This window comes from Phacochoerus africanus, chromosome 3 (genome assembly GCF_016906955.1).
Source record: "Phacochoerus africanus isolate WHEZ1 chromosome 3, ROS_Pafr_v1, whole genome shotgun sequence".
Lineage (NCBI taxonomy): Eukaryota > Metazoa > Chordata > Mammalia > Artiodactyla > Suidae > Phacochoerus > Phacochoerus africanus.
In genome coordinates, this window is record NC_062546.1 from 32,766,834 (window position 1) to 32,790,636 (window position 23,803).

The window sequence follows — 23,803 nt, forward strand, 5'->3', positions numbered from 1 at the left end:
TCTCAGGTGTTGTAGGAGCAGAATCTAGCGGTTCTTTCATAGAGGTCCTTGTCTCGCTGGCTCTGTGGGCAGCTGGGAGCAGGGAGTGGGCAGGTCAGGGGAGCCGAGCCTTCAGCCCTGGTGCCTCCTGATAATCGGATAAGGGAGAGGAGGGGACCTTGGCCTCAGACCCTGGAGAGTTGGCTGCTGTGCCTAAAAAGAAGTCAGCTCAGACCATGATGGATGGGGCTGAGCAGGAGGAGGGGATGGTGATGGAAGTGCCAGAGTCCAGGTGCCCGCAGCGGGACCTGCGGCCAGTCAGAGTCCCGGGGTGACTCGCTGGTCACGTTCCCTGGAAACACATTAAGTACTGATTTGTATCTGCTTCTTTCTACAAACAATTTTGGGCACCTACAAAGAGACAAAGGCTAACATTAAAATGGGGGGTGAGGTGTTCCCATCGTGGCGCAGCGGAAACAAATCTGACTAGGCACCATGAGGTTGCAGGTTCGATCCCTGGCCTCGCTCAGTGGGTTAAGGATCCGGCGTTGCCGTGAGCTGTGGTCTAGGTTGCAGATGCAGCTCGGATCCCGCGTTGCTGTGGCTGTGGTGTAGGCTGGCAGCTAAAGCTCTGATTAGACCCCTGGCCTGGGACCCTCCCTATGCCGTGGGTGTGGCCCTCAAAAGATAAAAGAAAAAAAAACAAAAACAAAAAACGGGGGGGGGGTGGGATACCTATCAGATTTTAGGTTGATCAAGGTCGGAGTGGGGAAGGAAGTAGAATAAGAGCCTCAGCCTTGTCTGACTCACCCTAGATGCTGCAGTCTGCAAGGATTTTATCAATTTCCACCTCTCCTGCCCTTTTCTGGGCTCCTGGTTAAAACAAGCCTTAGTGCTGCACATTATAGGTGGAGAGCTCAGGACACACAGTGTGCTCTTTCCTTTGCCTAGAGACTTTAATTAATAGGGAATATCATCTCTTATGTCACCACTGTCCTGAAGAAGATGAGATGTTTAGAATTTCAGGCTAGGGACATCCATTCCTGAGCCCCTCCCGCTGCACAGTCCTCACCTTGACCTTTGCTCCTGGACCGATGCTTCCTCACCAGCTGACCCCTAGGCCATGCCTGCCATGCTCATGGCAGTGTGACAGCCCTCCCGTGGTGCAGTGACCACAAAAGATGCAGTGACAGAGGGAACGCACCCAAACAGCTCCAAGGCCAGCACCCCACGTACCATGGCTGCACCTGCAAGGCTGGAGCTGGAACACCTGGAAGACACTGGGGACCATCCCCTCTACCTGCTGTCCCCGAAGGTTTGCCCCCCGTCTCCCATCCTCACGGGGCAGCAGCAGACCCTTCTTGCCCTGCACCTGCCTTCACAGAAAGGCTTTGGGGTTCTAGGAGTGAAGCTCCGCCCGCAGCCTTGGACTGGCTAGGTCTAGGCCTGGGGCTGGGCCGTGCAGGGGGCCTGGGACTCGTGGATGCGTTGACCGAGCAGACCCCATTCCAAGCTGCTGGGCTGTCTCCTGGGCACCCCTGTCTCATGGGGCCCTTCTACGTGGCTTCTCCCAGGGCACAGTTCCAAGGAAGCTCAGGGGAGGAAGCCTTCCCTGCTCCCTGGAAGCCACAGGGTCGCTTCTGCAGTTTTGGGGGTGAAGGAGTCATGAGCCCACCCAAAGGCGACGTGGTTGACAGACCCCACCTCTCAATGTGAGAAGTGTCCACGTTTTAAATCACCACAAAACATAGTTAGATCAGTGAAGAGGTTCCAGAACCTATGGAGCATTTATCCAGAGTGCTGTCCTAAATCTATTTACATGGGTAATTTCACTTAAATTATACCCTGTTCAAGAGGAAAAACCACAGCCCCCACATGGCGTCACCTGTGCTAAAGCCCAAGATAGGAAACCTAGATTTAACACCACACCGAACTGCAGTCTCAGCCTGTCCCAGCAATGCCCTCTTGACCAGTATGGAATTTTCTGGTGGCATGATGAGGTGACCTGCCCCAAGGAGGAAGAGAAGTCACATGGTAAAACCCACAGTGTCCCTGTTCCCTTTCCCCCAGAGAAGGTGTTTGGGCCCCAAATAGCTTTTCTTCCACCCACTTCCTCACCCCCTCCCCTTTCTAGGGAAGCCTTCCCGGCCCTGAGCCCTGATGCTGGGGGAAAAATAAACCTCATCTTTTGAAGCAGTTCTTGGAAAGATCCCAGGAAAAAAAGGCCTATCACCCATTTGAAAAAATGCAGTTCCATCTTTGTGAGAGGCCACCTAAAATAAAGTCTCTTCACATTCTGACTGGAGACATAAGATGCATTTATGTGACAGATTCCAGTGGTTTCATGTGTCGTGTGCTCTGCCAGGTGTTGTATTACAGGCACTACACATGGGTTCCCCTGCCTGATGACGGAGCAGGGAGCCGGAGGCCACACAGCCAGTGGGACTCTCAGCCAGTCTTGTGGGTGTTACCCCTCCTACACCTGTGCCCCAGACCCACTGCTGGGTCACAAGGCCCCCCAACACCGGGAGGTGAGGGTCAACTCTTTTCTCTTGCTTGCAGGTTTGCAGACCAGGAATTTGGGAAGGGAGCCCTGGGGCAGGTGTGGCTTGGGGCTCTCCCCTGATGGCAATCAGGCGAGAGCCACGGCTGCAGCTCCTATCAGCTCAGATGGGCTGGAGTCCATGGAGGCCCACTCACCTGACGTTCCCAAGCCTGGTGGCAGGAGTGCTGGCTTTGGCAGTCCCCAGATGCCTAGCCAGTGCTGCCTCTACGCTTAGTTCCCTGTCCTTTGATCTTCTTAAATAAAGTCAGATATGAAACCCTAGCTGATCCTGCCCTGTCTCTTTGTTGTTGCTTCTAAGGCTCTATAAACCGGTTCTTGACCAAAATCCCTGGGGAAGAGTGTGCCCCTGGCCTCTCCCAGCCTGTGGATTGTTTGTCTCAACCAACAGCATCAAGTTATCTCCTCAGCTGTTTTAGTCTTGTCATTTGATGATCCTGCTAAGAAAGAGTTCCCACTGTGGTGCAGGAGAAATGAATCTGACTAGTATCCATGAGGATGTGGGTTCAATCCCTGGCCTCACTCAGTAGGTTGGGGATCCGGTGTTGCTGTGAGCTGTGGTGTACATTGCAGACGGGGCTCGGATCCTGTGGCTGTGGCTGTGGCGTCGGCCAGCAGCTGTAGTTCTGATTCGACCCCTAGCCTGGGAACTTCCATATGCGGAGAGTGTGGCCCTAGGAAAAAAGCAAAAAACAATAAAAAGAAAGAAAGAAAAAAGGCAATCCATAGCATGGAAGAAACCTTTTGGAAATCATATATCTGATATGGAACATGGGTCCAGAATTTAGAACAAAGACTTACAACTCAATAAGAAGGCAGCTAAATAAATAAACCCCATATTTAAAAATGAAAGAATAAACCAATTAAATTTTAAAAGGACAAATAACTCAGTTTAAAGATCCAAAGGATTCGAACAGACATTTCCCCAAAGAAGACATGCAAATGTCCAGGAAGCCCCTGAAAATGCTCATCACTGGCCACGAGGGAGACACAGATCAAAATCAAACTGAGATACCACCGCATCCTGGCTGCATGGTCATAATAAGAAAGACAGGAGTTCCCGTCGTGGTGCAGTGGTTAATGCATCCAACTAGGAACCACGAGGTTGTGGGTTCCATGCCTGGCCTTGCTCAGCGGGTTAAGGATCCAGCGTTGCCATGAGCCATGGTGGAGGTCACAGACGCAGCTCAGATCCCCTGTTGCTGTGGCTGTGGCATGGGCTGGCGGCTACAGCTCCGATTGGACCCCTAGCCTGGGAACCTCCATATGCTGAGGGTGTGGCCCTAGAAAAGACAAAAAAAGATTAAAAAAAGAAAGAAAGAAAGAAAGACAGAGAATAACGAATTAGAATCCTCAAATATTACTGGTGGGCACATAAAACAGTGCAGCTGCAAAAGGTTAAACATAGAATTACCACATCACCCAAAAGTTCTACTCCCATGTGGCTACTGATAGAGATGAAAATGTGACCATAGGAGTTCCCATTGTGGCTCAGCAGTAACCAACCCAACTAGTAACCATGAGGATGTGGGTTCGATCTCTAGTCTTACTCAGTAGGTTAAGTATCCAGCATCGCTGTGAGGCATGGTATAGGTTGCAGACACAGCTCGGATCCTGTGTGGCTGCAGCTGTGACACAGTGCAGAAGCTATAGCTCCAATTTGACCCCTAGCCAGGGAACTTCCATATGCCATATATGTGGCCCTAAAAAGCAAGCAAGCAAGCAAACAAACAAAAACAAAAAAATGTGACCATAAAAATATTTGTAGGGCTTCCCACTGTGGCTCAGTGGGTTAAGAATCTGACTGTAGCTGCTCAGGTCACCGTGGAGGTGCGGGTTCAAATCCATGCCTGGCACAGTGGGTTGAAGGGTCCAGCGTAGGTTGCGTCTGTGGTTCAGATTCAGTCCCTGACCCAGGAACTTCCATATGCCACGTATGTGGTCAAAAAAAAGTTTGCACATGATTGCTTATAGCAGCATTATTCCTAGTGTCAAAAAATAGGGGGAAAGCCCTCAAATGTGTGTCAATTGATGAAGAAGTAAACAAAATGTATTCTATCCATACGATGGAATATTATTGGCGCGCTGATACATGCTGCAATGTGATGAACCCTGCAAACATTATGCTACTTGAAAAAGTCAGCAAGAGAAAGCCTACTTATTGCATAGATTCTGTCTATGCTACATTTCCAAAAGAGGCAAATTGACGGAGGCAGGATGTAGACCAGTCGTTGCCTAGGGCTGGGGGTGGTGGGTGGCAGAGTGGTGGGAAGTGACTGCAATGAGAAGGGGGTTTCTTTGGGGGCAATGAAAATGTTCCAAAATTAGACTGTGGAGATTTTGTTCAATTCCGATTAAGAATGGCAGAATTGTACACATTACACAGTTGAATGGTGTGGTTTGCGAATTACATCTGAATGAAGCTCTTTTCAAAAAACTCATCCCAAAGCTACAATTTACCCCAAACCAAATGTTTACTGTGTGTGCTCTTTCCCATCCCAAATAATTTCCGGCCGCATTTCCAAGCCTCAACAAAATTAAACAAGTACAATCGAACAATTGTACTGCAAAGACTAGCTGACCTAGAAATTTCCATACTGCCCTGACCCCTATTGCCTTGTTCCCAGGAAAATCAAATTCGAGATGAAGTCCCTTGTGAGATGAAGTCCTAAGAAATTAAAGACCAAAGGAATTAAACCCCCAAAGACAATTCTCTTGTTCTTGCGGGAGTTAAAAGTCCAAAGGCTTAAGTTCACACGTGTTGCTCCCCTCTTTCTTATTCAGCTCAGGCTCAGCAGGATCTCAGCCGTGAAGGCTCTGGTCGTGGTGCCTGGGTCAGGTCCAAGATCCTGCAGTGGCTGGAGCCTGTTTCCTGCTGCAACTGGGCGTAGGAGTTTAAAGCAGCAATTCCCAAAATGTGGTCCTTGGACCAGCAGCAGCAGCAGCAGCAGCAGCAGCAGCAGCACACCAGCCAGGAGTCTGTTAGGAAAGAACATTCTGGGCCCAGGCCCCGCCCTGCTGGATCAGAAATTCTGCGGCAGGGCCAGGGCCTGATGACTTGGTAAAAATGGTGGAGGCAGTCCCCTGGCTGGCCTCCCATCTCCCTCTCCTGGGGTTTGAACCCTCGTATGTGTATAGGCTGGACCTAGTGGCTCGTTGTGAATTTCTTTTTTTTAGGGCTGCACCTGCAGTGTATGGAAGTTCCAAGACTAGGGGTGCAATCAGAGCTGCAGCTGCCAGCCTACACCACAGCCCCAGCAACGCCGGATCCTTAACCCACTGAGTGAGTCCAGGGATCCAACCCGCATCCTCAAGGATACTAGTCGGGTTCTTTACTGCTGAGCCATAGCAGGAACTGAAGTGGCTTGTTTTGAATGGAAAGACCACAGCAGAAGCTGCACAGCATCATGGCCCAACCTCATCCCTGAAGCCTGCAGACTGTGGCTTCCCCTGGGGCACCCTCTGGGGCCCCACCTCAGACCATAGGGACACTCAGGCAGCCCCTGGAGAGACTCACAGATGAAGAGTCGCGACGGGCCAGCAGCCACATGGGGATAGGTGGAAGCAGCCCCCACCAGCTAACACCACCAAGCCTGCATCTGAGACTGCATTATGGCCCACAGCCTGACGGTAGCCCCAAGGTGATGCCGGGGGCTGGAGGCACCTGATTTAGCTGAACCCGGATATCTGACCCACAAAAATTGTGAGATAATCAATGATGAGTGTTTGAGTTGCTAAATCCATTGCACAGCAATGGGCAACTAATTTGCAAGCCCTCGGTCTATTCTGATGCAGGATACCGTTTGAGAACCATGGTTCCCGCTGCAGGAACGGTCACAGCTGAATCAGAATTTCTCACTCTCCCCTTGCCTTTCAGCAAGGATCAGGTCAGCTGTTTTTTTGTTTTGTTTTGTTTTGTTTTTGTGGGGTTTTTGGTTTGTTTTTTATTTTTTTATTTTTGGTGGCGTCCACGGTACGCAGAAGTTCCTGGGCCAGAGACTGAACCTGAGCCACAGCAGTGACGATGCCGGATCCTTAACTCACTGGGCCACCAGGAAAGGATCAGGTATGTATTTGATGGGTTTGCCTGCCTCTCCGGTTGGTTCCTCACCTGTCCTGGTCCTGGCCAGGCTTGTGTCCTCTGCCAGCCTGAGTCCCACCTTTGCTCCCTCCTGGTCTCCAAGCCCCACTCACCCTTGCCTTTTGCCCTGGGGTCCCAACCCTAGGCTATAAAGTTATGACTTCTATCTTCCCAAATGGCCCAATGTTGAAATACATCTTGGCACTTCTCTCTTTATGAGACAGACAACTTGCATCTAAGGAGCTATTTCCCATCAGGACCTCTCTTTCGTAGTGTCCACCTCTGCTGCTCCTTCCTTAGCTTCCTTGAGTTTCTGGATGACCTTCCTTGGAGCTGAAGCAAACCAGTGTCTCCACCTGCCGTGTCTGCCTCCCCAGAGACCCTCAAATAGAGCTTTGATGAGCTGAGGTTGGTGAGATTGATGGTGAACCTGACCTAGTGCCTAAACGGTTTTCTTCACCTCATTGGGTCACCTCAGAGCTTTGAGTAAATGCGAATCCCTGGTCCACCCAGACCGGGGTCAGGCTCCTCAGGGGCACCCCCAACTGTTGTAACTGTGGGTGCTCTTTGCACAGTGCCCCCAAAGACCCCTCCACCAAAGGTGCCGTCCAGTCTGTCCTGAGATCTTGCTTCTCTTCATCCGTGAGATGCTTTTGCCTCGGTCACTGTTTCTAATTTGTTTGTGTTTCTCTCACCTTTCTTGTGCTCCCTTCAAGAGCAGCTGGATCCGCATCAGTCTCCGTCTCCCAGCCTGACCTTCAGATCTATTGGCCTCAGGGGACCAGGTCCTCCAACGAAGTCTCTCTCCCCCTTTAGCTGAATCAGTAAATGAGTCAGGGTTCTCCAGAGAAGTAGAGCCAATTATATATATATATAAATAAAATACATATAGGAGTTCCCATCATGGCTCAGTGGTTAACAAACCTGACTAGTATTCATGAAGATGTGGGTTCGATCTCTGGCCTTGCTCAGTGGGTTAAGGATCTCGCATTGCTGTGAGCTGTGTTGTAAGGCTGGAGATGCAGCTCTGATCCTGAGTTGCTACGGCCCTGGCTTAGGCTGGCAGCTACAGCTCCGATTGGACCCCTAGTCTGAGAACCTCTGTGTGCTGCATGTGCAGCCCTAAAAAGACTCTCTCTATATATCATATATATTACATTTTATATCTTTTTTTTTGTCTTTTTGTCTTTTTTGTTGTTGTTGTTGTTGTTGTTGTTGCTATTTCTTGGGCCACTCCTGCGGCATATGGACGTTCCCAGGCTAGGGGTTGAATCGGAGCTGTAGCCACCGGCCTACGCCAGAGCCACAGCAACGCAGGATCCGAGCCACGTCTGCAACCTACACCACAGCTCACGGCAACGCCGGATCGTCAACCCACTGAGCAAGGGCAGGGACCGAACCCGCAACCTCATGGTTCCTAGTCGGATTCGTTAACCACTGCGCCATGACGGGAACTCCTATATTACATTTTATTTCATATCAAAGGAATGGTTTCAGTGAGCCCAGACTTTTGCATTTTCCCATACATAGAAGAGCACTAAATTCCTTAACTTGAGATATCTAGTTTTCTTTTATTAACAGTGATATTTCGTTTGGACTATCTGCCCTTTGTTGCAAAATTCCCTACATATCCTAGCTAGCCTCTCACCTCCTAGGAGCAATTTTCTCATGGTTACTTGAAACGCTGCCTCCGAGGCTTAAAACCTCAGGTTTTTTTGTTTTGCTTGTTTGTTTGTTTGTTTGCTTTTTAGAGCCCCATCAGCAGCATATGGAGGTTCCCAGGCTAGGGGGCTAATCGGAGCTGCAACTGCTGGTGGCAGCCACAGCCATGTCAGATCCAAGCCACGTCTGTGACCTACACCACAGCTCATGGCAACGCCAGATCCTTAACCCACTGAGCGAGGCCAGGGATTGAACCCACAACCTCACTAGTCAGATTTATCTCTGCTGTACCACGATGGGAACTCCAAGACCTCAGTTTTGTCCATGAGATAAAACATAACCCTCAACTTTTAGGTTATGTTGTTGTTGTTGTTTTTTTTAATCGACATGTATGTGTAATTTTAGGGAATTTTCTCATGTGTTTGAAGGGCTGGCAAGTCTGGACTCTGTCAGGCTAGTCAGCAGCTGAAAGCTCAATCAGGGCTCATGTTACCACCTTGAGGCAGAATTCCTTTTTCTCCTAGAAACTTGCTTTTGCTCTTCAGGCCCTGACCTGGGTGGATGAGGTTCCCTCAGCGTTTTCAAGGGTCATGTCCTCTACTTAAAGTCAGCTGGTTGCAGATGTGAATCATACCCACAAAACCCCTTTAGAGTCATATCTAGACCGTGTTTGACCAACAAGAGGACATCGCAGTCAAGTTGACACAAAAACCCTAACCATCACAGTCAACTTTCTTCTTTTTGGTTTATATTCTTCCACTGTTTCTGTTGAAAGCTAATATGAAGAATGTGCCCCAAAACGTTCCTGCCAAGAAATCTGATTCTAGAGACAGAATGTCAAACACAGGTCCTTTCAGTAGCATTCCTGGCCTTGAGCTTTGCAGTGATGAAGTGGGGAGGTAAATTGTTTTCATAATTAGAGCAAGGAGTGGGGTGACCCCAGCTAGATGGCTGTTTTGTGCCATGGTGTCACCTGGAAATGCCGGGGGCTCTCACCTTGACCCTGGCTTCCTCTTTGGGAACCAGTGCTGTGGCTGGACTGGCCCTTGCGGTTCTTCTTACGATTGCAAAACGTCCCCCGCAGCAACCCCAGGAAACTTTGAAAGAGACAAGGTTTATTACGCACAGATCCTGGAGGGTGCAGGGCACACTTGGGGCAACACGGCAAGGTCATGGGGCAGGGGGCGGGGGTGGGGGAGGAAAGAGAGCGAGAACACAGACCCGGGGTTCCACACAGATCAAGGTCGGGGGCTTAGGGATTCACAGATTCACCCTTTATTGGTGAATTTAAAATGTCTAAGTGTGAGAGTTAAAGATCAGGAAGAAAGGGGGGGAAAGTGGCCAGATGGTCAGTTATCTACATCAGCTGAAGATCTCTAAGACCAAGGAGATGGAGGGCACGGGGGTGGGGGGGGGGACTGACTCTTTGTTCAGTTATTGACTGGCAATGTGTTTACTCAAGACTGACCCCTTTGAAATGGGTGCCTCTCCCATCAAAGCTTCAGCCAGGCACTTGTGTTACAACTCTCAGGGCTGACACTGTACTCCACCTGGTGAAGCCAGGCATCGGAGTTTCAGGGCGTGGGTGCAGGCAGGTTGTAACCAAGAAATGACACATCTAAATAGGGTTCTAGTATAAACCCCATAATGATTATACAGGTAAGAGTCTGAAATCCAGTCCTAGCCACTGCTGCCAATTTGAAGGGTCCAGCCATTAAAATAGGTCACTGATCTTGGGGGTCTTGGGAGTCTGTTCAAAGATTTGGATGATAGGGAGTTCCTGTTGTGGTGCAGCGGAAATGAATCCGACTAACATCCATGAAAATGTGGGTTCGATCCCTGGCCTCACTCAGTGGAACGGGTCGGGGATCCGGTGTTGCCATGAGCTATGTTGTATGTCGCAAACATGGCTTGGATCTGGCATTGCTGTAGGCTTGCAGCTGTAGCTCTGATTTGACCCCTAGCCAGGGAACTTCCATACCTTGGGTGCGGCCCTAAAAAGCAAAAAAAAAAAAAAAAAAAGGGTAATATTTTGGAATATTTTAACATCGTGGCCATCTGACGTAAGTAGGTTTGAACTGGTCCTGAGTTGGTAGTTTGCTCTATGTCACTGATGGAGACTCTTGGTCCTGGGAACAGCTCAGTTCAGTTAAAGGTTGTGTCCCATTTCAGGAGGCAGCAATTCACGTGGGCTCCTAAAATTAGGCCTACAAGTTGCAAGTATTTGAATCAGGTAGTTAACAAGAGGCATTTCTATGGAAACTAAAGAAAAACAATAGTTAATGATTGGAGGAGACTATAAACACATCTGAGTCCTGAGGGTGGCCATTCCCTTTTTTTTTTTTTTTTGTCTTTTTGCCTTTTCTAGGGACGCTCCCATGCCATATGAAGGTTCCCAGGCTAGGGGTCCAATCGGAGCTGTAGCCACAGGTCTACACCACAGGCACAGCAACTCGGGATCCGAGCCGCGTCCTTGACCCACACCACAGCTCAGGACAACACCGGATTCTCAACCCACTGAGCAAGGCCAGGGATCGAACCCTCATCCTCATGGTTCCTAGTCAGATTCGTTAACCACTGTGCCACGACGGGAAATCCTGAGGGTGGCCAGTCTTGAAGACATCTGAACCTTGGGCTCAAAGCATTGTCACAGTGAATGAGGACAGGCACTGCCAAACAGGTAGAAAACATTGAACAAAATGACAATAGCAGGTCGGTAATTACCTATCAATAGTTACTTTACGAATGGACTAAACTCATCCATTCAAACACAAAATGACTGAATGGATAAAAAGCAAGACCCGACAATATGTTCATATGCTGTCTAAAAGAGGCTCACCTTAGATTCACGGACACAAATAGGCTGAAAGTAAAGGGTTGGAAGAATATATTCTATTCAAATGGAAACCAAAGACAGCAGGAGTAGCTATATTCACATTAGACAAAGTAGACTTTAAGTCAAAACTGATCACAGTGAACAAAAATTCATTACATGGTGACAAAAGGGCCATTTCAACAAGAAGACAAAACAATTATAAATATATGGAAATCCACCATCAAAACACGGGAAAATGAAAAGCAGGAGTTCCCATTGTGGCTCAGCTGTCAACGAACCTGACTAGGAATCATGAGGTTTCACGTTTGATCCCTGGCCTTGCTCAGTGGGTGAAGGATCCGGCATTGCCGTGAGCTGTGGTGGTCGCAGATGCAGCTTGGATCCAGCGTTGCTGTGGCTGTGCTGTAGGCTGGTGCCTAGAGCTCCGATTCGACCTCTAGCCTGGGAACCTCCATATACCGTGGATAAAGCCCTAAAAAAAAAAAAAAAAAAAAGGAAAAAAAAGCAAAAAACATTGACAGACCTTTTTTTTTTTTTTTCCTTTACCTCTGCAGCTGTAGCACCTGTTCCTGGGCTATGATCTGCAGCTACCAGCCTACACTGCAGCCACAGTAACACCAGATCTGAACCACATCTTCGACCTACACTGCAGCTTGAGGCAATGCCAAATCCTTAACCCACTGAGCGAGGCCAGGGATCAAATCTGCATCCTAGAGACAACATTGTGTTCTTAAGCCACTGAGCCACAATGGGAACTCCAACATTGACTGATCTGACTGGAGAAACAGCAATACAATATTAGTAGGCGATTTCTATATCCTGCTTTCAATAATGGTTATGTCATTCAGGCAGCATATCATAAGCAAACAGCAGACCTGAACATGCTGCAGACCAGATGCACCAAACAAAATCATACAGAACATCCCACCCCACAGCAGCAGAATACACATCCTTTTTGAGCACACAGGGGATAGTCTCCGTGACGGATCACATGCTAGGTCGCAAAATAAGTTTTAACATATTTTAAGATGATTAAAATCATTCCAAGTATTATTTCTGACACAGAGGCGTTAACCTCAAAGTCGATTTAAAGAGAAAATCATGGAAACTCACACATGTGTGGAAGTTCAATGACACATTCTTAAACAACCCTTGGGTCAAAGAAGAAATCAAAACAGGAATTAGAAAATTTCTAAGGACAAATGAAAATTAAAAAAACAAAACAAAACAAAACATACCAAGACCTAAGTTCTTATTTTTAGAAAATACAACCGAAGTATTGAGGAGTATAAATCTAGTCATGAAATGCTAAATCCAAGGGCAAATGATATCGGAAATGTGTCCAGAATGTTAGTGACTGGTTGAGTCTGGATATACAGGACTTTGGTGCTAGGTTTACAACTTCCTTGTAAGTGTGAACTTATATTAAATAAAAGATTGAGGGAAAAACAAGCTCAGGGAAAGGGCTGGGGAATTTGTGACTCACAGGACCGCTTCCCTTGTGCCCACACCTCCCAGCCAATCATGACTCACTGGGCCACACCCAGGAGCTGGTGTCCAAGCCACAGCTCAAGAGAGTCATCCTTGAAAAAAGGAAAATAGATATAGGGCAAGAGTGAACTTCAATCCCACTTACCTTACACAAAGTAAAAAAGAAAAAATGGGCTTCTATGCTTTCTGTATTCTGTAAGTTCACTGTCCATGAAATTAACAGAACTGGCCTTGTGTGAATGCAAAATACACCATCACTCTTACATGTGACTAGAATTGTTGACTGAAAAAAACACACAACCTAAAAATTGAGAATAATGTTTTATTTGGCAGACTTCCTGAGGACTTTAAGCTGAGGACCTAGCCTCTCAGATAATTCTGAGGGACTCCCCTGAAAAGGAAGCAGCCAAGATATGCAGGGATTTTGCAAAAAAGCCTGGTAGTCAGAACATCAAAAATTGCCATTAATTAAGAAAACCAGACATCTCAAGGTAATAAATTTCACGCTTCTCTATGTATGGAAATGTGCAAGAGTCTGGGCTCACAGAAATCCTCCCTTTGCTGTGCACCTCAGCTCTCCGGGGCCAGTGTCCCATGCTGGGTTTCCTTCAGGTTCACAGTCAAGGGTGGCTACCGTGGCTGAGGCTGCAACATCCTTTGTTGGCTGATAAGGCAGGTGGCATTTTTCATTCACAGAATCAAGGCGGAAATCTCCACGTGCAGGAAATATCTTCCTGCTCTGGTCTGCCCCAGATCCACATTCTTGGGATAGTCCCAAGGCTCCCAGGGGAATCTCCTTCAACGCATCCCTCCTCCCTCCTCCTCCTGCCTGGTGGCCACCCTCTTCGGAAACCCCCCTCCCACCTTGCTCCCTAAAGAGCCCAGCAGGAGCAGCGGAGACAGGAAGGGGAGGTGGACACATGCAAGGTGGAAGTTTCAGTGGTGAAATGTATTTAGGACGAGGTGTTGAAATGTGGTCCTAAATACATTTCACCACTGAAACTTCTGTCTTGCGTGTGTGCAAACTAGTTTCCACCTTTTAATATTTCTGTTCCCTCTTTACACGCGTGCATATGAGAGAGGGGGAGAGAGGCTCCCTGGTGGGCTAGACCTTGGCTTACCTTGGGTGATGGCATGTAAACAGGAATCATTGCATCACAAAGAAATGAGAGGGGTCAGTTTCAAGGATTTTTAGGAGGAGAGAGGACCCCCTAAGGGTGGGTGAGTGGGGGTCAGACAAGTAAAAATCACCAGCCGGGCAGACCAGGCGTGGGGCAACCGTCCCATCTTTCCTGTTATGTCCATTTTCCCCTTGGCTCTACTTCCTTTTAAGTCAGGGGATAACTAAAACTCGAAGTCATCATGTGTTTATTTTTCCCCACTGTTCTCTCTAGCTAGAGCGAGAGAACAACAAAGAGGAGCACATTCTGGGAGTTTCCGTTGTGGCACAGCGGAAACGAATCTGACTAGGAACCAAGAGGTCATGGGTTTGATCCCTGGCCTTGCTCAGTGGGTTAAGGACCTGGCGTTGCTGTGAGCTGTGGTGTAGGTCACAGACATGGCTTGGATCTGACGTTTGCTGTGGCGGTGGTGTAGGCTGGCAGCTGTAGCTCCGATTAGACCCCTGGCCTGGGAGCCTCCATATGCCACGAGTGTGGCCCTAAAAAGACAAAAGACAAAAAAAAAAGAGTTCCCATTTTGGCGCAGTGGTTAATAAATCTGACTAGGAACCATGAGGTTTCGGGTTCGATTCCTAGCCTCGCTCAGTGGGTTAAGGATCTGGTGTTGCCGTGAGCTGTGGTGTAGGTCGCAGACGTGGCTTGGATCTGGCTTTGCTGTGGCTCTGGCGTAGGCCAGTGGTACAGCTCTGATTGGACCCCTAGCCTGGGAACCTCCATATGCCTCGGGAGCATCCCTAGAAAAGGCAAAAAGACAAAAAAAAAAAAAAAAAGAGGAGCACATTCTGTCTCTAGGGGAACAACCACATTTTCCCCTAACTCTCTAAAGTTCCATTTTCTTACCTTTCCCTTAACATTCTTAATGGACAAAGAATGATGCAGCCGGCCATTCAGTACACAAAGGATGTTGTGGCCATCAAGCCCTCGACCACTTCCACACAGGAGCTTGAGGGGACTTGGGATGAAGAAAAGCAGGACACTGGCCCTAGGGAAGTAACTGGTATGTGAGATGCATTTCTAAGGGATTATTTCAATGAGCGCAGACTCTTGCTTCTTCCCATGTATAGAAGCGCACTAAAATCATTCGCTGGAGATGTTCGTGGGTTTTTTGTAATTAGCAATAGTCTTTTTTTTTTTTTTCTGGTGTTTTCTAGGGCCGCACTCGTGGCACATCTATGTTCCCAGGCTAGGGGTGCAATCAGAGCTGTAGCCACTGGCTACGCCAGAGCCACAGCAACTCGGGATCCGAGCCACGTCTGTGACCTACACCACAGCTCACGACAATGCCAGATCCTCAACCAACTGAGTGAGGCTGGGGATCGAACCTGCAACGTCATGGTTCCTAGTCCGGTTCTTTGACCACTGAGCCACAATGGGAACTCCCAGCAGCAGTCTTTTGATGTTCGACAATATGTTTTGTTTTATTTTTCCAGCTGCGGGGGATCCCACTCGCCCCCATAGGATTCTGGCCCCTGCCAAGTTCTCAAGGTGCTGTGACAGAGCCCTGCCCAGGGCTTGTGCTGTGTGGTCGCCACGGAGATGTGCTTGCTGCCCCAGCTGCAGGCTGTCAAGGTCTCTTCCCCAGAAACAGACTCAGCAGTTGGAAACCGTGCCCTGAGGCCACCAGAGGGCACCAGCGTCCCCTGTGGGCACAGTGCAGCCTCCAGCATGCCTGGCTCATCCCCAGCCCACCCAGTTCTCTTCCACTCAGGCTCCTCCCCGAATGACAAACCCTGACCACGAGGGCACTGTGGGCCCAGTGTGTGTCCCCGGCCACCCCTGCTGTGCCCACCTGTGGACATCTCCAGCTAGGCTCTGCTGAACAACCAGGCAATGAGGTTGGGCAAGGTGGGGCCCGGGAACTGGGTTGGAAACTCCTGGTTCCAGAACCTGCAGATCCTCTCATTTGGTACCAGCCCGGGGCCAGGGAGCCTGTCTGTTCCAGAACTTGGGGTGGGGTTGGTAGCTGGAAGATCTGTCAGGACCTCCCCTGCTTGGGATGTAGGTGTGCGCTGGCTGCCTCTGTTGCCCACAAAGCCACTCTGAACATCTCTTCCTCTGGCTCTGGCTTCTTGCCTCACTGACCCTCCCCTGCTGCTGGGTCCACTTGAACGCCGCCAACTGTGTCCTTGACTCAACATCCAAATCAGGGGCATCCAAGTCCAGTCTCCCTCCTGCCGAAGAGCCCGGGGCCATGTGCAGCTGGGATTCAGCGCAGAGACCCTCCTCCACCACTGGGCCTCCCTCACCCACGCTGCCTGGGCCTGGCTTCCCTCTCCCGGGCAGGAGGCAATTCTATCAGCTTTGGATGGAGGGGGCAGGGCTGCAGAGGGAAGGCGCGGGTGTGATGCCAGAAGGGAGGTCCAGGGGCGGAGTGTGACCCGGAGGATAAGCCGAACCCACATCGTGTAGGCTGGGAGGGTGCTGAGCAGGGCAGGGCAGAGGTCTGGGTGCCCACTGCCACTGCAGCCATGCTGCAGCAGCCATGCCACTGCAGGGGCGCTCAGCCCTGGGTCACACTTCTGCTCCTCCTAGGTCCCCTGTTCCTGGTGGCGCTCAGCTGGGGTCCCCAAGGGCAAGTGGTAAAGGAAGACCAGAGCGCCCTGGAGTTGTACTTCCCTGCCACCGTGGAATACGCCCTACATGAGTTCAACCTGAAGAGCCGGGACAGGAACGCCTACAAGGTGGTGCGGGTCCTCAAGTCGTGGAGAGAGAAGGTAGGTAACCACGTCCGGGGGGCTGGCCTGCACCTACTGCTGTTGGGGATGAATCTTCTTAGGGGTTCCTACCACCACGTGAAACCAGCAACACAGAAGTAACACACCTATTCGGTTGCTTTCAGTTTTTATAAAAGACATAATTTGGAAATTTCTAAAACCTCTGTCCGTCTATGCACATGGGAAATGTATTTTGAGGTTTCACCACCTGTTGACAGTGTGTCATTAAAAATGACCAAAATCTGGAGTTCCCGTTGTGGCGTGGTGGTTGTGTGGTGGCGCGGCGGAAACAAATCCAATGAGGAACCATGAGGTGGCGGGTTTGATCCCTGGCCTTGCTTAGTGGGTTAAGGATCTGGGGTTGCTGTGAGCTGTGGTGTAGGTTGCAGACGCGGCTTGGATCTGGCGTTGCTGTGGCTCTGGCCTAGGCCGGTGGCTACAGCTCTGATTAGACCCCTAGCCTGGGAACCTCCATATACTGCAGGTGCGGCCCTCGAAAGACAAAAAAAAAAAAAAAAAAAAAAAAAATCTGGACTACAATGGGATTAAGCTATTGACTCAAAAAGAGCCAGACAGAAAATATTGCATCAGATAGATTTAGAAAATATGTCAAGGATGTAACATTAAAATAGATTAACTTAGGAGTTCCTGTCGTGGCTCAGCAGTTAACGAATCCAACTAGCATCCATGAAGATGCAGGTTCAATCCCTGGCCTCGCTCAGTGGATTAAGGTTCTGGCATTGCCCCGTGAGCTGCGGTATAGGTCTGAGACATGGTTCAGATACACTGCAGCTCCAATGTGACCCCTAGCCTGGGAACCTCCCTATGCCATGGGTGTGGCCCTAAAAAAAAGACAAAAAAACAGATTAATTTAGAAAAAACAGACAAACAGACACACACAAGAGGGGAGGGAGGGTGGGCTTGAGGGTCAGGATCAACAGGCTTCCCAGTCCTGCGGGGCCTCCATGAGGTCAGGGCCTCTTCTCTACCCCTAGCTGCTCTGGGCTCCTTCCTGGGCTTCCACTTACACAGACTGAGTGTGTGTCATGCCCCTCCCAGAACAGGCTTCTTAAGCCTATATGCTCTCTTGGCCACCGCCTCTCTACAGTATGCCACCGCGCTGCGATGGTCGCATGGATTCAGATGTGCTACTGAGAACACTCTGCAGAAAGGGAGGGCATGGCTGGTCCTGTGTGAGCACGTGTGTGTGAGTGTGTATGTATGCATGTATGCTTGTGTGTGCGTATGTGCTTGTGCGTGTGTGTGCCTGTGTCTGCTTGCGTATGCTTATGCGTGTGTGCCTGTGTCTGCTTGCGTGTGTTTGTGAGTGTGTGCCTCTGCTTGTGTGTGCTTGTGCGTGTGTGTGTGTGAGAGTGTGAGTGTGTGTGTGTGTGTGTGTGTGTAGCAGTAGCTTCCTATGGCACCTTCCTCGCTGTAGGGCAGGTGACAATGAGGCACAGAGGTGCGTCTCCCTTTCTCAGATCTGACTTATCCGGCAACCTTGCAGAACCAACACCCCCGCCCCCACCCACCGCGTGGATCGGCTCTCCTGCTGATGGGCAGGAGGGCTGCTTCCACATCAGCATCTATACAACCTCAGACAGATATCAGCATGGTGTTCTCCATGGAGCTGCAGTTTGGCCGAACCAGGTGTGGGAAGTTCGACGAGGACATTGACAACTGTCCGCTTCAAGGAAACCCAGACTTGAACAATGTAAGAACTGTACCAGCCGCCCTCAGGTTAGGCGGCTGTGGCTGCAGCCTCCGGGCGTGGGGGGCATGAGGAACAGTGACAGTGCCACCCCCAGGGAAGCAGAGGGGTGGTCTGCAGGACAGGAGTCTCTTCTTGCCCCCACCTGTCTGCGCCCCCTGCCCCATTCCAGCTGCCTGCAGCCCAGGTCGCTCTGGGTCTGACTGTGGGGGACCACTTGCATCTGGGTCTCCTGGGTCCCAAGGCTGGAGCTCCTCCCTGGTGCTCCCCCTCTTACCTGGCCCTTCACCTCTGCCTGAGTGGCCGCTTCTCAGGTCCCCCTGCTCTGACCCAGAACCCGAGGAGGGGCTGAAGGGGTCCCACCACACTCCCCGCCCCAGGCCCTGCCCTGCTGCCCTGCGGCTCCTGCCCCAGGTGATGAGGGGTGAACCCTGGCCTGGGACAAGCCCACGTAAGATCAGGGTCCCTGTGAGCTGGCATGTGTGCGAGGGAGCTCCATCTGGGTTACACTGGGATAGGCTGGTGCTCCCTGGAGGCCACAAGCCCGGTGATGGAGAGTCACCCAGGTGGCCCCGGGTCAGGAACATCCAGGACTGAGGCTGAGTTTGCACCCAACGGCCAGAGGCTGCACCCCCACCTCGGGAAAGCAAGGTTGTGTGGTCGCCGGCTTCAGAGCTCAAGCGCCAGCTTCCCAGGGCCCCTCCCTCACTCTGTCCCCACGCTTCTTCCTGCAGACAGTCACCTGCTTCTTCACCATCAGCACCGACCCATGGAGAACAAAGTTTGACCTCCTGAATGACACCTGTTTGGAGGGACACCAGTGAGACCACACTCCAGCCTGGCCTCCTCGGCCCTGCCCCCAGGCACTCATGGTGCCCTGATGGGGCCGCCCAGCGTCTCAGCAGCTCTGGTCCTGTTCTCTTCATGAGCAGGGGCCTGGGTGTCCCACCTGGGCCGTGTGGAAATCCCTCTCTGTCCCCTTCATCCCATAGAATTAGTATTAAACACCAGCGTTTCAAGCAGCTTTGTGCAGCCTGGTTCCAGAGGGTGGGGGCTGGGCAGCGGATGCATCTTCACAGCAACGCAGGCTGAGCCAGGGGGTGGGGGGTGGCCCTCTCCCCCTAGGACACCTGAGCCAGCTGCAGGTGCACAGCCAAGCAGCCCAGGTACATCTGAGCTCTGCCTCCAGGCCTTAAGGGTTTAGTGTGGCCTGTCTGGGAACACTCAGCACTGGGCCCAGGGGCTGGCTCACACTCGCTCCCTGACCCCGGGTGGTGGGGGAGAGGTCAGGATATAGGAGGGGCTCCAGCCTGCACTCAGGATGGACCCAGCCACCAAGAGCAGCATCTCCCTCTCCTGGGGCCTCTGAGAAACATGCAGTCCCAGGGTCTCTAGACCTTCAGACAAGGAGGCAGCATTTTCCCTAATTCCCATGAATTTCCCAGAGTAGGAGCAGGCAGAATTGTCTGCATCGTGTGGAGACTGCGACTTGGCCCAGTGGACCCCGGGGCCCGGTTCTCGACCCCCCAATTGGCCTTGTGTCTGAAGAGTGCCGTGGACAATATAACACAAACAGGAGAAGTCAGACTTTATTTGCACCCATGGCTAGGCCCTCCAGTCCTCCAGAGCCATGGACCCCGTGTCATCACAGGCCTGGGTCCACCTGGAATCCATGTGCCTCAGCTCTGTCCAGCTCAGCTCTGCTCCCTGTGCCCATGGAGGCCCGTCAGCAGGGCAGGGACCACCTGCAGGGACAGAGTTGAGGTCTGAGGACAGCCAGTATCCCTGGGAACAGGAGGCGATGGAGATGGGAGGGCCCAGCATGCCAGCCCCAGGGTGGCCCTTCAGAAGTGGGTTCCACAGCAGAAGTTGGGGGCTGCCCGGGACCCTTCCTGGCCTCTGCTCCCCTGTGCTGTCTGCGATAACCTCCCAAATCAACACCTGCCCCCACCTGCATAGCAGGGTCCCCTGGGTTGGGACCAGCCACATGGTTTGAAGACAATTAGGGGTGCGTCCTGCACATACACCTAGGTGGCTTCCCAGGTCTACAGCTCAGGCAGAGCCCAAGAGAGCCTGACCGCAGTGTCCTGGCTGCTGGCAGGCATCACTCAGTGTGTGCACAGCTGTGCTTGTCCCTGCAGCCACCTGGCCCCGGACCAGATGGTCTTTTTTGAAGACCATCCCCAACCCTCCCTGGCCTTTCCTGCCTTGTGGCTGCTTCAGCAGAAGGAAGTTCAGAGGGTCCTTTACCCACTGTGACCCCCATCATGTTTCCAAGGAATCAACCCCACTGTTCCCCCAGGTGCCTTCAGAAAGGGTCTCCAGTGGGGTCAGCCCAGTGGGAGAGCTGCCTGGCCCTTGGGAGCTCACAGCCTTCTGGGAGGGGCCCAAGGGGGTATCAAGGCTGGCTCCTGCCAGATGGTGCTGCTGCCCATTAGCCCACACCGTGGGGCTTTGTTCTGCCCCCAGAGGGTAGCTGCCAGCATGCATTTGTCCCACCCCCACTGTCCCTCCCTCCCTCCCTGAAGGTGAGGACACCTGCAGTGCCAGCCTCCCTGAGCACAGGTGCGGACCGAGGGACCTGTCCTGGTGGGAGGGGCCTCTGCCCTGGCCCTTCCCACCTCCACCAAGGATGGCAGGTCCTGGGGACCTTCTTCAATCTGTGTGTTGAAGAATCAGGGAGGTGGGTCTGGTTCTGTTGTCCATCCCTGGACAGAGGCAGGATGGCGGGGTCCTAGTCCCAGCCGGAAGCTCAGTCTGGCGTCCCCTGGCCTGAAACGAGGGTCAGCAGGGGCTCAGCCCTCCTGGCTGCTGACCTCCCGTCTTCTTACTGAGGCCTGCAGGGTGACCAGGCCTTGGCAGGGTGAGAGTGGCTGCACCCAGACCCTGTGCTCTGCTTTGCAGCCACTTTCCCATCTGCCAAGTGGACATTCAGACACTTTCCTCCGCCTTCCCAGGGGTCAGTATCCAGGCACAGCCCTGGGCTTGATACCTAAGGACTGAACACAGTAGCCTACAAGTGGCGACCTTGGGAGGCCTTCGCAGACACCCAGCTTCTCCCAGAGGACAGAGGAAGGGGCGGAGCCATCAGGTGATGGGCACAGGGTATACCTTGACAGTGGCTGTCCTGCCCCACGTGTGGTTCTCAGCCTACTCCCCTAGCTCCACCTCAGTGCCATGTGGCCAGACACCCAGGCTTCTAGAACTGCTGTGGGATTGGGGCTCTGGACTCCCACTCTGGTCAGCCCAGGAATGCAAGGGGCCCTGCTAGAAGATGCATCTGTGTCTTCTCCTTTTTTTGCCAAATTCTTCACCAGGGAAGAGGGCTGCGGGGGGAAAGTGGAAAGGGCTAGGGAGATAAAGAGGTACAAACTTCTAGTCATTTATGAGTAGGGGGGGGATGAAATATACAGCAAGGAGAATATAGTCAGTAATATTGTAGCAACTTGGCTGGGTGATGATGGGAATAGACCATCCTGGTGATGGTTGTAACATAGAAACACTGAATCACTATGTTGGGCACTTGGCTCCAGCAGTGAGGGGTTAATGATACTTTATTTCTCCTTCAAGTCCCGGGATTGACTGCGGGCTCCTCATGGGAGTACTGGGCCCCAACTGGCCAGGCTGCCCCCCACAGGTGCCCCCACAGCCCTGCTGGAGGAGAACTCCCAGGACTGTTCAGCCAGGTCACCGAGCGCCACCATCGCTCACTTGTCTAAGTAGGCACTGCTCCTGTGTTGCTGTGGACGTTATCTGGCAGCCTGACCTGCACACCCAGGCTGCAGGTTCCACACCTACCTTTCATTGATTGAGTGATTGATTGATTTTTAGGGCCGCTCCCAAGGCACATGGAGGTTCCCAGGCTAGGGGTTGAATCAGAGCTGCAGCCGCTGACCCACGCCACAGCCACAGCAATGCGGGATGTGAGCCGAGTCTGAGACCTAAACCATAGCTCCTGGCAACACTGGATCCTTAACCCACTGACTGAGGCCAGGGGTCGAACCTGCGTCCTCATGGATGCTAGTCAGATTCGTTTCTAATGAGCTCCCACCCCCTAGGTTTTAGGAGGTGCTTCTTTCTTGTCATGTTAACCCCCTTCATCATCTCAGCTCAGCCTGACACACATGAACACACGTGCGCACACTCACACACACACACACACACACACACACACTAGCATGTGCTTGCACACATGGGAGCCAGCTGATCCACATCTTCTGGCCTACACACCTCCTGGCATCCCCCGGTAACCACCCGCAGACCCCTAGCTAATCCAGGTAACCAGCAACACAGAGAGTCATGGCATGTGACATCTGAAGCTGGGCCACAAAGGGCCTTCCAGCTTCCACCCGGGTCTCTGTCCAGAGGAAGTTGTCTGCCACAGCCAGCACATGGCACCACCTGGAGAGGCCCCACAGCCAAGGGCCAGCACCAGGGGGTGGCCATTGGAGCAAGCGCCTGGGTGGGGGGGCTCCCCAGGGCCAAACCCACCTCTAGGTGAGGGCAGTGCAGGCCCCCAGGGGAGGTGGCCCTGCCATACCCCGCCAAGCCCCCGGACCCCTGGTCCACAGACGCCACAGAGACACACAGAAATTGCTCAAGCACTGGGGGCAAGTGAGTAGCTGCTGTGTTAGGTTATACCTCCTACCCTGTGCTGGCACACACTTGCACGTGTGTGCACACTTACACACCCACACACTCCCACACAGCCTACTCCCTGTGCCCTGTCACTCTTGCATGTTTCTTTCTCTTCAAAACCCAAGTACAACACAAATCTCCAAAGAAGCCAACTACCCCAGGTTGGACCCAGGCTACACAATAATTTCGTTTCTTCTTCTTCTTCTTTTTTTTTTTTTTTGCTTTTTAGGGCCACACCCAAGACACATGGAGGTTCCCAGCCTAGGGGTTGCATCAGAGCTACAGCTGCTGGCCTATACCACAGCCACCCCAACGCCGGATCCTAACCTCATCTGTGACCTACACCACAACTCACAGCAATGCCGGATCCCTGACCCACTAAGGCAGGCCAGGGATCAAACCCACATCCTCATGAATACTGGTTGGATTCGTTTCCCCTGCACCACAACGGGACTGCCCCACAACTATTTCTAAAGCCATTAGGCCGTGTCCTTCGGAGCCCTGGGCAGGGGACTCCGGTGGAGATCTGTGGATGGACATTCTCAAGGTGGCCTCATCCTCAGAGCCCACCCTCCAGCCTGAAACCTCCAGCCTGCAGCCACTGAGGGGTGGGTCTTCCTGTTGGTTTCACACAAAGAAGCTGTCAGCAAGAATGATCTGGGCTCAGAATGTGGTGGAATAAGGAGACAGGCTCCTGTTCTCTTCCATTCGTGGGAAGCAGGTTGTCCCTGCTCGTGGATGAACTGATGAAGTGGAAGAGGCAGCCCAACACCCACATAGAGGCGCCGCCCCCCCAGCCCCCCAGCCTCCACGCCTGGAAAATGCACAAAGGAGCAAATGCTACAGAAATGAAGTCAGTAGGTCAGATGTGTTATTTAACTGTTTTGCGAGTGTCTTGGCTGCTTCTTCAAATGTACATGAGAGCAGCAGAATGTGCTCGAAGACCA

The 23,803-nt window shown here is 51.8% G+C and overlaps 1 protein-coding gene across 1 annotated transcript; it reads left to right on the plus strand.

Moving 5' to 3' along the window:
- Positions 1–16,194: 16,194 nt before the first annotated feature.
- Positions 16,195–19,240, plus strand: LOC125122098 (cystatin-9-like). Its single transcript, XM_047770353.1, has 3 exons — positions 16,195–16,507; positions 18,108–18,221; positions 18,953–19,240. Exons 1-3 carry the CDS (start codon positions 16,262–16,264, stop codon positions 19,040–19,042), a joined length of 450 nt encoding a protein of 149 aa, XP_047626309.1. The 5' UTR covers positions 16,195–16,261; the 3' UTR covers positions 19,043–19,240.
- Positions 19,241–23,803: the final 4,563 nt, after the last annotated feature.

What these genes read in the sequence shown, in the direction of transcription:
- LOC125122098 (XM_047770353.1), top strand. Translation starts at nt 16,262, where the DNA reads ATGCTGCAGCAGCCATGCCACTGCAGGGGCGCTCAGCCCTGGGTCACA. An exon ending in TCAAGTCGTGGAGAGAGAAG is followed by an intron (nt 16,508 to 18,107) that starts GTAGGTAACCAC and finishes ATACAACCTCAG; the next exon opens with ACAGATATCAGCATGGTGTT. An exon ending in GAAACCCAGACTTGAACAAT is followed by an intron (nt 18,222 to 18,952) that starts GTAAGAACTGTA and finishes TTCTTCCTGCAG; the next exon opens with ACAGTCACCTGCTTCTTCAC.